Genomic DNA, 12,707 nt, shown 5'->3' on the forward strand with positions numbered 1-12,707 from the left:
AATAAATTAGTTTAACATTTAAACCTATTTTCTGCACATTCCAGCACATAGAATAAAATATTTTTTGTGTTTACACTCAGTCTTTCAAATAGATGCAAGTAAAACACAGCAGAAAATAAATAAAGTCAAAGACTCAGCGGTCCTGTTGCTCTATTTTCACCTGTAAAGCAGGACTGCGGTAGGCAAAAAAAAAAAAAAAAAAACTGCGGTAGGCAGAGGTTTACCCTGGTGCAGGTGTGCTGTGGTCAGTTGAAGAATCCGCGAGTTTCTCTGTGAGTTTCCCATTACGTGGTAGCTACTCGGTGCTTGCTTGGAAGTTTAGGGTTTTTTTTCGCTGTAAAAATAAGTTTTCTTCCCACGCACGATGGACGCTAATGTTTCTGTCACTTTTTATGGAATCAAACTCAAAGTAAGGTCAGTGCTTCCACGCTTTAAACGCTGCACGCTCATACTCTCTCCCACAATCGATATGCGATCCATTGTTGATCTGCACACAGCTGTTGTCACTAACGGCGCTCGCTTACGTCACTGTCATGAGACATTCTCGCAAAAAAATCACAGTTTTAGTAACGCAGTAACGCAGCGTTCATACGGAAAAGTAACAGTAATCTAATTACCGTTTTTGCAATAGTAATCCCTTACTTTACTCGTTACTTGAAAAAAGTAATCAGATTACAGTAACTCTGTTACTCCGCTCATCAGGGAAGGGGGCGGGTGCTGAAGCAAAGAAAACAGGTAAAACCTCTCCTGAAGTAAAGACACATTGAAGTGCAGCAGTTGCAGTAAAAAAAATAGGCTGTAAGGTCTGGCTGAACGAGTGCGTGTACAGGAAGTCGTACCTTCAAAACAGAGGAGAAATCCCGCACCGCTGCCTACAACACGGGACTCACGACGGGGGACATGGACCCGTACAAAGCCGCGTCATATAACGTGCGGAGGGCGGTGAAAGAGGCGAAGCAGCGCTACGGGAGGAAACTAGAGTCACAACTCCAACAGAGTGACTCTAGGAGCCTGTGGACTAAGGACAATAACGGACTATAAAGCACCAACAACCGGTATGATGAACGCGGCCGTGACTCTGGCAGACGAGCTGAACACTTTCTATGCTCGCTTCGAGGCTGCAGCTAAGGACTCCAACGATGCTAGTGTTAGCGGCGCTAACGGCTGCAGACAGGAAGATACTGCCAGCACCGGAAATGTGCTCGTCATCTGCGAGCATGAAGTAAGGAGAGCCTTCAGAAGAGTGAACACCAGGAAAGCAGCAGGACCAGACGGCATCCCAGGTCGTATCCTCAGAGACTGCGCATACCAGCTAGCTCCTGTGTTCACTGAGATATTCAACATCTCTTTATCTCAGTTGGTGATCCCCACATGCTTCAAAGAGTCCATCATTGTTCCTGTCCCGAAGAAACCCCACCCTGCTTCTCTCAATGACTATCGCCCTGTAGCCCTCACCTCAGTAGTGATGAAGTGCTTTGAACGCCTGGTCAGAGACTTCATCATTTCTTCACTACCAGACACACTGGACCCACTACAGTTCTCTTACCGTCCAAATCGTTCCACAGACGATGCCATCTCTCATCTCCTCCACACATCACTCACTCACTTGGACACTAGAAGGGGGAATTATGTTAAAATGCTCTTCATAGACTACAGCTCTGCATTTAATACCGTAATTCCCTCCACACTCACCACCAAGCTGGAGCATCTGGGACTCAGCTCATCTATGTGTCAGTGGATCTCCAACTTCCTAACTGGCAGACCACAGGCAGTAAGGATGGGCGGACATGTCTCAGCCTCCACCACTCTCAGCACTGGAGCCCCCCAGGGGTGTGTTCTGAGCCCCCTGCTGTACTCTTTGTACACATATGACTGTGTGGCCACTACCAGCTCCACCACCATCATCAAGTTTGCTGACGACACCGTTGTGGTGGGCCTGATCTCTGATAACAACGAGACGGCCTACCTGAAGGAGATTAGGAATCTGGAGAACTGGTGCCAGAGGAACAACCTCCTTCTAAACGTCAGTAAGACAAAGGAGCTGATAGTGGACTTCAGCACTAAGCAGGAGAGGAACTACCAGACCCCCGTCATCAACGAGTGCCCAGTGGAGAGAGTGGACAGCTTCAAATACCTCGGAGTTCACATCACGCAGGACCTGTCATGGTCCTGTCACATCAACACCGTGGTGAAAAAGGCCCGTCAGCGTCTCTACCACCTCAGACGCTTGAGAGACTTCCAACTGCCCTCCAAGGTGCTCAGGAACTTTTACTCGTGCACCATAGAGAGCATCCTGGCGGGAAACATCTTAACCTGGTTCGGAAACAGCACCATGCAGGACAGACAAGCTCTACAGAGGGTTGTGCGGTCAGCTGAGCGCACCATCCGCTCCGAGCTCCCTGACCTGCACTCAATCTACAGCAGGCGGTGCTGGACCAAGGCCAGGAAGATCGTGAAGGACCTCAGCCATCCCAACAACAGACTGTTCTCTCTGCTGAGGTCAGGAAAGCGATTCCGCTCCCTGAAGACCAACACAGAGAGACTGAGGAGGAGCTTCTTCCCGCAGGCGATACGGTCTCTCAATCACACCACCACACAGTACTGACCCACACATATAGTTCTTACACACACACTGGACATTCTGGACATTGTTTTCACTTCATTACTTAAATCACGCTGCTGTTATTGTGTATATATTTATTTATATTTCTTCATACATTCTTATATAGTTCTATATTGTGTATTTTGTTGTACAGTTATTTTATTTTCAACTTTAAGTTATATATTTTATCTTATTCTTTCCCAGTTAAATTTACCCTTCATTCTAATTTGTGTTGTACAGTTATTTCATTTTTAACCTTAATTTATATTTTATTCCTTCCTAGTTAAATTTACCCTTTTTAATTTTTCATATTTATTTCCTATCTTATTCATAGCCTTTTCCTTTTTTGTTTTCTTTAGGTCACGAGCAGTTGTCCAAGCATTTCACTACATATCGTACTGTGTATGACTGTGTACGTGACAAATAAAATTTGAATTTGAATTTGAAATTTGAAATCTGAGAGTGGTGCATTTTCACAAGCTGTAGAAAAAGATGATAGTAATCATCAGCCATGTTTTTTATTGTATTTTTCTCAATTTTACATATAAACATTCTCATATTGTGACTTACATAATTTGGGATCCTTCTCTGCTGTTAGTGATGCTTTCGCTGCTGCAGAATTGATTTCAATGGGATCGCTTTTTGAATCTGTCACCATCTGTCAGAAAAGGTGGATAATAGTTTATAACGCATGAAGAATTTCAACACAGCTCCCTGTATTTGTCTCCTGTGATATATTGCAAACATATATGATATATGTTTGCTTCATGATGGATTCATCTAGCTCATGCTTTTCTGTGAAACGTGCTCGCAGAGGGGCACGGTTCTGGCTCAACTGCAGGAGGAGGAGTGGTGCAGTGCGATGCAGAGAGTAGGCGGAGTATTTGGGACAGGGTTAGGGCTGTGCATTCCCTAATTAACCTGTGCTTATTAGGCAGTTTGCCCAGACCTGGAGATGGACACATGCCCACACAGAGGTGCTGTAGCTGATCTGCATACTTGACAGTGAGAAGCAAGAGCCACTGCTTTGAGAGAGAGAGCACCCTGAGGCCGGGCGCATCGAGAGTAGCGACTCTTTCCTCTTATAAATGTGTGTGTTCTGTAAATAAAGAGTGCGTGCCTGATGATGCTGCATCGACACGGACACAAAGTCTTGAACTACAGAAAGAAAAACAATGAACTCCAACATAAAAACTTTAAATGTCATATTTTGCTCAACCAGCAGCTTGAAGCTAAAACAGGATCCACTCATGAGTTATTTGGGTACTTCAGGCTGGATCAAAGAGCTAAATGACTTTTCCACTGATGGAGGAAAGGCAACAGATCACTCGCCCTGCACCTGTGTGGGTTTCTGCTCCTCCCCGTGCTCCTCCTTTGCTTTGGCTGCTGTTTCCTGGGCAGAAATGACTGAAAACCTTTGAGCCAGCAGTTTCACCTGAAAGATATTGAACATATTAGAAAGCCGTGATTCATTAAATGGTGTTTGGGGTGGGGGGTCATCGTAGACATGATTAAAGATTCTATATTTTGTGTATTTTAGCCTTCAGGCTCGAGCACAGGTGTTGGTCCGTGATCATGATCATGTCCCATGTTTTACATATTTGGCTCCTCCCATTAACGTATGTGTGGGTTTGTGTTGACTGTTGAGACAGGTGGAGACTGCTGATTGGCTGCTTTGAGTGCGTATTTGATGACTGGATGGACAGCAGCCTCTCAACCTCCAGCTGGCAGCCAGCAGAGAGCCAGCTGTTAACTGGGATCTTGAAATGTGAGGACTGAGCCGAGAAGCTGAGAGAGCATTCTGAATTCTGTTTTCAGCTGAGTGCATTTAGGAAATAATGAATTGTAAATAAATAAATTGCTCTACATATTGAGCACCTCAAAGCCGTAAGATCCTTTTTTTCCTCCTTTTCCCCCAGTTGGAAACCGAGGTTAAAGGACTGTCAGCGCTGCTCTTTGCGTGAAAATTGTAAAAACTAAATTGCAGAAAAGGTTCTGGTAGCATAATTCACAGACCTGTCTGTAGTTATAAAATAAAAAGTTTAAAATATATGACCTCCTTCACGTTTTCCAAAAACATCCAGTGGGCCAGATTGAAGTCTTTGCCAGGCCCATACAGGACCCTGGCCCTTATGTTTGACAGCCCTGTTCTAGGTTATCCCTAACTTGGGAATGTAGTAGAGGATATAAGCAGTGTTGGGGAGTAACGGAATACATGTACCGCCCTTACGTATTTAGAATACAAAATATGAGTAACTGTATTCCGTTACAGTTACCGTTTAAAAAGGTGGTATTCAGAATACAGTTACTTTGTTGAAATAAATGGATTACACTGCGGTACTTTCCTGTTTCATTTTGTCGCGGGTCAGGACTGTTTGGGTTTTGTTTGACAGCTACGTTCTTTCGTTCCAGGCGGCAGCGTTACGGTTGCCATGGTTACAGGGCGACGCTCTCTCTCTCTTTCTGCGACTGTGTGTTTCCTGGGTGAGAGAGCGCCTTTTCGTTGTTGTTGTTGTGCTAAGCTAACAGGCAGAATGCTACAGTCCGTGTTGCAGGGAGAATGCACTGCCATACACGTTATGTGTCTGTGAGCGTGAGGAGGGAGAAAAAGGGGAGTGGAAAGGTTGGAGTTGTCATCGAGGAAAAACGGGAGCTGGAAGCATGTAAATATAATAATAACCACTGCAGCCAAGAAGAGTGCCTGACGAGCCCAGTTGTAATTAAGCTATTAAGACTCGACTGTACACCGTGTTCGTGTTTTCCTCCGAAAACAATAAGTTCCGTTGGAGCAGTCTTTCAACGCCTCTCTCTGTCTCTCGCAAGAAAAGTTGATCCACACAACAAAGTAAAGCTATTTTTCGGCTACGAGCCGACAGGGACCCCGCTGTATTAGTCAGAGGTCCCTTTACTACAGTTCGGAGTCGCGGACCTTCAGTAATAGTAATAAATCACACAGCAATAGTACATTCACGTTGTTGTAAAAAGCACGATAATATATTAAGTAATCCAAAGTATTCAGAATACGTTACTGTCATTGAGTAACGTAACGGAATACGTTACAGAATACATTTTGGGGCATGTAATCTGTATTCTGTAACGGAATACATTTTAAAAGTAACCTTCCCAACACTGGATATAAGAGGGTGTTCTACCTGAGATGGTTTTTGGTTGGCTCCGTGTTTCTCCTTTGTTGAAATCAGCGTTTCCTTGGCTGAAAACATGCGGGCGAGTTCCTTCACCTGAAAAAACATCCATAGCGACAACCAAACTCAAGCATTCCCATCAGAACGCTCTGCAGTGTCACAACTGTGAGTGAGAGATATGGAAGACTCTGTACCTTCACACCAGTGGAGAGCTCAGCCTCTGCAGCGTGATCCACTGCAAACACAAACACAACAGCTACATCATTGAGCATGAATGCATTAGCCTGAAATCATAGAGGGGCACCTCAGTGTCAACTATATATATGTTTAATTTTGTGTAATAAGCTAGGATATTTATAAGTAGAGCTATTTTGTTATATGTTGTAATATTTCATTTAGTTGAGTTAGTTACTCTTACTGTCTTGGGGCACATCATTTCCTGTGGGATTAATAAAGTATTCTGATTCTGAATGTTTATCGCCTGAACCATACGATCACATACACTGTGTTGGATTGTCCTTCGGTGAGACGTCCGCTGCTGCAGGACTTGTTTGTGTGTTTGCACTCATTACATCTGAAACGTTCTGTCAAAAAACGAGAGGATCGCTGTTAAAATTTGAGACATTTCAGAGTACAAACTGTACCTCAAACATTTGTAAGATGTTTTCAACGACAATGCTTAAAAAGTCTTAGATTAAAAGTGCAAATGTAGCTAAACTAATTAGATTAATTCTGATCAGGTGCCGTTGGTGACTACATGCTACAGCTTCCTGTTTACCTCTGGTCTGCAGGCTCTGACTTCACAGTTCTTCCCCTCTGTCATCTGAAGTTTTGGCTGTAATTCAGCTTTGAACCTCTCCAGCCTTTCCTTGAATAAAGCCGAATGCTTCTTCTTCGGCGGGACCGGAGGTGGTGCTGTCGGGTGGTCTCTGGCTGATTTGCTTGCCTGGAGGTTTAAAATTGAAACATTTGCCGTAACGTTCAAAACAACCAGAAATAAAGTGAATGAATAAAATAATGTTCCTAGTATACGTCACAAGAGGCTCAATTTTATAAAAGAAAGGACTACACTGGCTTAAAAACATGCATAAAGCTCATTCATCACTTAAAGGGGGAGCTACTTTTTTTGTTACAGTGGTGGATGTTCATTGTAGATACGGTCGAATTTTCTGGCAATTCATATTTCAGGCCTTAAGGGGTTAAAGGTCATCAGTCTAATGTGTTAAATTGCAGTACCTGTGAAAATGTTTGATTCTGTGTGTGATTTTCCTCAGCTTGGCCTGCTGGTGCTGGGTTTGTGGTTGCTGGACTCATCATCTGCAAGATGTTATGCACTGTAATGCAAATGTTGACTGCTAATGACTATGATTTGACTAAATGCCTGAACAAAGGTCGGCCTCGTACAGTCTATTCAATACCTGTCTCTGATCCTTCGTCTCTTTCTTTTCTAGCAGCTCTGCTGTTTCCGGTTCTCGAGTACTTGGAGGTTCTCCGACAGATCTTCTAACCTGAAACATTTTTAGAGAAACACATGTTATTCTTGTTTTACCAAAACACTGCTTCATGACACCAAACTCTGGTGGTTTGTTACACAAGCCGAAACATTTCTTTGAGAAAGTCACAGGACTCTACCTTCAAACCTGTGGAGAATTCCTGCTGCTGGTCACTGGTGGCTCTTTGGAAAGATGGTTGTGAGGTTGGGGGTGCTGTGAGGAAAAAAGGATTGCTTTAATGTTTTTTTTCCCAGACAAATTTTTTAAAAATAATTTGTCTTGAATAAACTTTATTTCTTTGGTCACACATACGTGATTTTGGCTTCTCCTTGATTTTGGCTGCTGGTGTTGCATAGTCTGTAGATGGGTCAATGTTTATATATCCTGTCATTGCACTACTGTCTACTGCCTAAGAGAGACAAAACGTTTCTTAAACTGAAGAAACATGTGTAAAACCTAAAGTCCTAAGGTCTAAAACAGTGACATACATGTGATAATGGTTGTTGCTTTATTTGTTCCTCCTTAGATTGGATTACATTTCCTGGGTATGGCGGTGCTGAAGGCTCCCTGGCAGGTGCAGTCACCTGTAAAATATGGATTCCATTTACATGCTGCTGTTTACTCATTTTAAAGTACTATGAATGGATCCATTGTACCTGTGGAAGGGTGGGGAACTCGTAAAGTTGATGGTCTGACTTTGAGTTATTGGCTCTTTGGGTGGAGCGTTGTGCAGAAGCTGCTGTAAAAAGATCATAGTTCCAGCTTTCGCTTCTATTCAAAGTCATACTCTTAGATCGTAGCTCTGTACACACCTGATTCGTATTCATCCTCTCTGAACGTTGCTGCAGAGCTGTTACTGCTGCTTGTCTTTGCTGGTCCTGGTGAATTCTGTCAGGTTAAAATGAAACTATTTGAAAACTAGCTGCCGTTATTGAAGACTTTTTACTATAGAATGAATGAAAAAACAACAGCCACGCTAACTGCTCATTGATGCTGTCAAAGAGTAGACTAAGATGGGCTACATGCATGTTAATTATGATGATCATGATGCCAGCTTGGCTAACATTTGCTGCTTAGCATTAAAGACAAAGTACATGAGGATGATGTGATTAGTTGGTTTGGTGCTGGACAGTCCTTCACCAAACTCTTCCTCTGAGGGATGTTCTGCAGTCAGTAACTGTACTATAAATGTGAGATGCTAAAGATTAAATACTAAAACAAAGGTTCTGCTTCAAGCAGCCCGTCTGGTACCTGTGTTTGATCCTTCCTCTCTTGATTTTTGAGCATCACTGCTGCTTCCAGGGGAACCTGAAACATAGAAAAAGAAAACACAGCTTCTTCCTCTTTTTCAAACCACAGCGCTACGTGATACCAAACTCTGCTGTTTTAGCGCACAAGCTGGAACACTTAGAGAAAATCACCGCACTCTACCTCCTGCTGCTGAACGCTGGTGGCTCTTTGGAAAGATGGTTGTGGGGTTGCTAGTGCTATAATAAAAAGGAGGGTTTTTTCAGACAGGTTAAAAAAAACCATCTTCTTTTGTATACATTTTGTTAATTTCTTTGTTTATACATACGTGACTTGGGCTCCTCCTTGATTTTGGTTGTTGTTGTTGGATAGTCTGCACAGCAGTCAATGCTCAGATATCCTGCCACTTCTCTACTGTCTTCTGTCTAAGAGAGACAAAAAGTTACTTAAACTGGAAAAAACAAAATACAATAACCTTAAAATCTAAAACAGTGAGGTACCTGTGAAAATGTTTGCTGCTTCACTTTTTTCTTCTTAGGCCTGACTATGTTTCCTGGGTATGATGGTGCTGAAGGCTGCCTGGCAGGTCTGTTCATCTGAAAAATATTGATTCCACTGACATATTTAATCACTTTAAAGTTATTTGAGCAGATATTTCCATCCTGAATCTAAATAGCAAAATACAATTTAAAAAAAAAAAGTCAATGCTAAATCTTAAACTGTATTACCTGCTTTTCCCGGTGTTTTACCGTAGCTGGGACTGATTATGTGGTTGTTTAAAGAAGTCAAGGATAACTAAAACACAAAAGCTACACTTCAAACAATCTGTTTTGTACCTGTGTTTGCTCCCTGCTGTCTTTTTTCATAGGCAGCACTGTTTGTTCCCGTGGTGGAGGAGTTGGAGGCAAGGATCTTTGTACCTGACATACAGAAAACACTTTAATTCCAGTGATATTGCACTTTAAAAAAAGCGTCAGCAGTAAACTTTGGTGGTTTGTCACATGCTTAAGCATTATTTAGCAAAAAACCACAGTACCTCTAAACCAGGGGGGAACTCCTGCAGCAGGCGACGGCTGGCTCTGTGGAAAGATGGCTGTGGAGTTGTGTGAAGTGCTGTAATTAAGAGCAGATGATTTTTTATCACACTTTTTTAATCTATTCTTAATGATTTGAACAAAGCTTGTCTTGAATAAACTGTAACACTTAATTCTTTGTTTGTACTTACGTGATTTGGGCTCCTGCTTGATTTTGGTTGCTGTTGTTGCATAGTCTCTACAGAGGTCAACACTACCATCGTGCTGCTGTTTTCTATCTAAAAGATAGAAAACAGTTCTTCGTTTAAACTTTCTTTTAAAGTTTAAAAGAAAAATATCTTAACTTGTAAAAACAAAAAGGTACCTGTGATAATGTTTTCTGCTTTACTTTTTTCTTCTTAGGCCTGACTACATTTCCTGGGTATGGTGGTGCTGAAGGCTCCCTGGCAGGCCTGCTCACCTAAAAAGTATTGATTACATTTATATGTTACTGTTTACTCACTTTAAAATTGGCCGACTATTAACTCTAACTATCATCATTAAAGATAACTGTAGTACCTGTGGAAGGGTGGAGTGTTCCTGCAGCTGATGCTGCGACTTTCTGGCTCTTTGGGAGTAGTGCTGTGTATATGCAGAAGCTGCTGTAAGTAAGAACACAGCTCCATGTTAGCCTCCACATTTTGTTGTATGAGAATCATGTTTTTACTAAATTCTAACTGCGTACATACTCAGTTTGTATTCTTCCTTGAATATGGCCGTTGCTCCAGAGTTGGCATAGCCGTACACGCTTGGTGACTCTGGAAAATTCTGTCAGGTTGACGGATAAAGTTGAGAAAAAGTTGATATGTAATGAAAACACTAACATGGAAGTTTTTGTACAGTGATCAAAAGTAACACAGCCAGCTAGGAGCATTTAGGGGGATCTGCAAGTTACTACACTTTCGGTGACCTTGATTATCAAAATGTCGGGGTCGTCTGTTCACCACGTGATTTAACGAAACATCAAGCAACTAAAGTCATTAAGTCATCCTTTACTTTTATAAATTATTTTTTTGTTATTTTTCATTCTGAAAAAAAGAAAAGCCGGTGGTGGTGGACAAAGCTTAAAGTGCTTCCTGTCACTCATTTATTGGCCTAAAAAGCAAACTCATACCTCCTGCTTTACAGTCGCCTTCTTAGCTGGTTTCCAGTATTCCGTGTCCTCCTCCCACTGATTTTTCCAGTTGTACTGCTCCTTTTGGGGGATCCTCACTCCCTTTGGTGTGCATCCCATCTTCCCCTGGTGAATTCTTAAACCCTGGTAAGTCGTAACTTTATTCCATCCGCAGTGACAAACCTGGAGGCTCAGGTTTGAATATTCTGTTGTTTCTGTTTGTCACATAATTCAAGAGTCAAATGAAGATTTTAAATAATCTTAAGCAAAAATAGAAATTTATAGCAATGAAAATGAATTTTTTTTAACTAATTCAGGTTTGGTTCGCTTTAATCTGCTGATATGGGATCCCGTTCTCACACCTGAGGCATAATATACGTCCCACGGCATTCCTGAGGAAAACGAAAGGTGACCTTCCGCGTTTTTATGGTAGGCGCCAGGTTATGGAGGAAATCCAGGAGAATGACGCTCCCTCAGTAATAGACATTTAAACCATGTATTCCAGCCCTAACCCTAACCACAACTTTACTGATGTTAGATAGTGTTAGATAGTAAAATAAAGGTACATGTGTAGATTCATTCCAAACAGTTCTCATGTTTCCTCATTTTTCTCATGATATAGGGATGTGTTGGGTGCCCGGAAGCGTAATATACTGATGATTTGTCACCTAGCGTAAAATGTTACACTTTGGGAGTGAGAACATGTTGGATCAGGTCTTTTCCTATTGGGGTGTTTTTATCAGTTTGAAAGAAAAGTTATAATCTTGAATTCACACAACATAATATGTTACACAATATGTTACATAATATGATACAAACAAACCTACCAATCTTGAAAGAGGTGTGGACATCTAGCCTGAGGTCCATTTGAGTTTTTGTGTGTCCCACATAGCTCTGTGTGTAATGCTGTGGAGGGTCTGAAACCCTCACACCCTTCGGGGTGCATCCCATTTTCCCCTGGTGAATTCTCAGGCCCTGGTAAGTTGTCACTTTGGACCATCCGCAGGAGTGACAAACCTGGAGCTCCATTTTTGCTGCGTGTCTGCATTACACACACAACAAAAGACACAGAGGATGCTGTGTGACTTCCTTTTTTGCTCTCAAAATAACTGTGCTGACTGCACCGAGTGATTCACGAAACACTATCAAGAACGTAAACTTTCTGTGATTGTTATTACAGTGTTCATTTTACCTCAAATGTGAGAACAGTTATCTTTTACCATTTTCTTGTGTTGTGCGCACAAAAACCATGAAGTGTTTTTTTTTCTTTTCAAAATGTGCATTAACATCTGGATCATCATATAAACGTTTAAAAACATCCAAGCTACAACAGCTGCAGCGGCTCAGGTAGCGAAAGTGACACACTTCCCCTTATCCACAGCTGCTGCTGCGGGTCCATCTTTTCTACTGTAAGTCGTCACTTTCCTAATATTAGAAAACTAAATTTTTAATTGCTAATATTATTTACCTAACTGGCTTGTGTTGGTTGCAGACCTACTGCATTAAAAGCAGCAGGCTGGCATCAAAAGGCAGCCACTGGGTCGTCTTCCAGGTAACTGTCTGATGATAGACAACAGGAAAGCACCGTAAAACATCAGTTTCATTACTTCCCTTTTCAATTTTGACGTGACTACAGCTAAACCTCTACGTGTGTCTTCTCCAACACCTACTTCTATCATAGTTTAAACAAACTAAATAATAATAATAATAACAATAAAGTAGTCAATTCTACTTTTTTTAAAATTGATTACAATTCCTGGAGTACGTTAGATATCCATTTGTAGCATCACACCGAAATAAGCTGTGACTTGATGATGTACAGGCTCCTCATTATTTAGGGCACCGTGGATTCTTGATTTTGCTCTCCTCCGTTTTCTATCGTAACAAACAATAGCAAAGATCAGCTGGATAAATCTGCTCTCTGTGTTACTTACAATAGAATCAGGGCGATGGATGTATGTGGTGCCTCTACTGTGCACTCTTCTCTTACTTTGTCTACCGTTACCTCTGTGCTGACATGATGTTTGGTATGCT

The 12,707-nt window shown here is 42.0% G+C and overlaps 2 protein-coding genes across 2 annotated transcripts; both read right to left on the reverse strand.

Annotated features, from left to right (window-relative positions):
* Positions 1–1,714: 1,714 nt before the first annotated feature.
* On the reverse strand, positions 1,715–9,767 carry LOC146714371 (uncharacterized). Its single transcript, XM_085450843.1, has 20 exons — positions 9,712–9,767; positions 9,523–9,599; positions 9,323–9,406; positions 8,987–9,082; positions 8,815–8,911; positions 8,670–8,725; positions 8,490–8,546; positions 8,051–8,126; positions 7,895–7,977; positions 7,727–7,822; positions 7,551–7,647; positions 7,378–7,451; positions 7,164–7,253; positions 6,982–7,062; positions 6,524–6,691; positions 6,248–6,329; positions 5,940–5,980; positions 5,755–5,841; positions 3,942–4,037; positions 1,715–3,260 (listed from the first exon to the last, which is right to left on the reverse strand). Exons 3-20 carry the CDS (start codon positions 9,350–9,352, stop codon positions 3,141–3,143), a joined length of 1,527 nt encoding a protein of 508 aa, XP_085306969.1. The 5' UTR covers positions 9,353–9,406; positions 9,523–9,599; positions 9,712–9,767; the 3' UTR covers positions 1,715–3,140.
* A 4-nt stretch (positions 9,768–9,771) lies between these two features.
* LOC146714372 (uncharacterized) lies at positions 9,772–12,227 on the reverse strand (the record flags this gene model as incomplete). Its single annotated transcript, XM_085439834.1, has 7 exons — positions 12,142–12,227; positions 11,501–11,715; positions 10,674–10,888; positions 10,249–10,327; positions 10,079–10,161; positions 9,885–9,980; positions 9,772–9,798 (listed from the first exon to the last, which is right to left on the reverse strand). Coding segments are annotated over exons 2-7 (702 nt in total), but the record flags the coding sequence as incomplete, so codon positions are not given.
* Positions 12,228–12,707: the final 480 nt, after the last annotated feature.

The sequence above is a fragment of the Copadichromis virginalis genome, linkage group LG3 (genome assembly GCF_057382275.1).
Source record: "Copadichromis virginalis isolate Kocher_CV1m ecotype Utaka linkage group LG3, C_Virginalis_male_GT1.1, whole genome shotgun sequence".
Taxonomy (NCBI): domain Eukaryota; kingdom Metazoa; phylum Chordata; class Actinopteri; order Cichliformes; family Cichlidae; genus Copadichromis; species Copadichromis virginalis.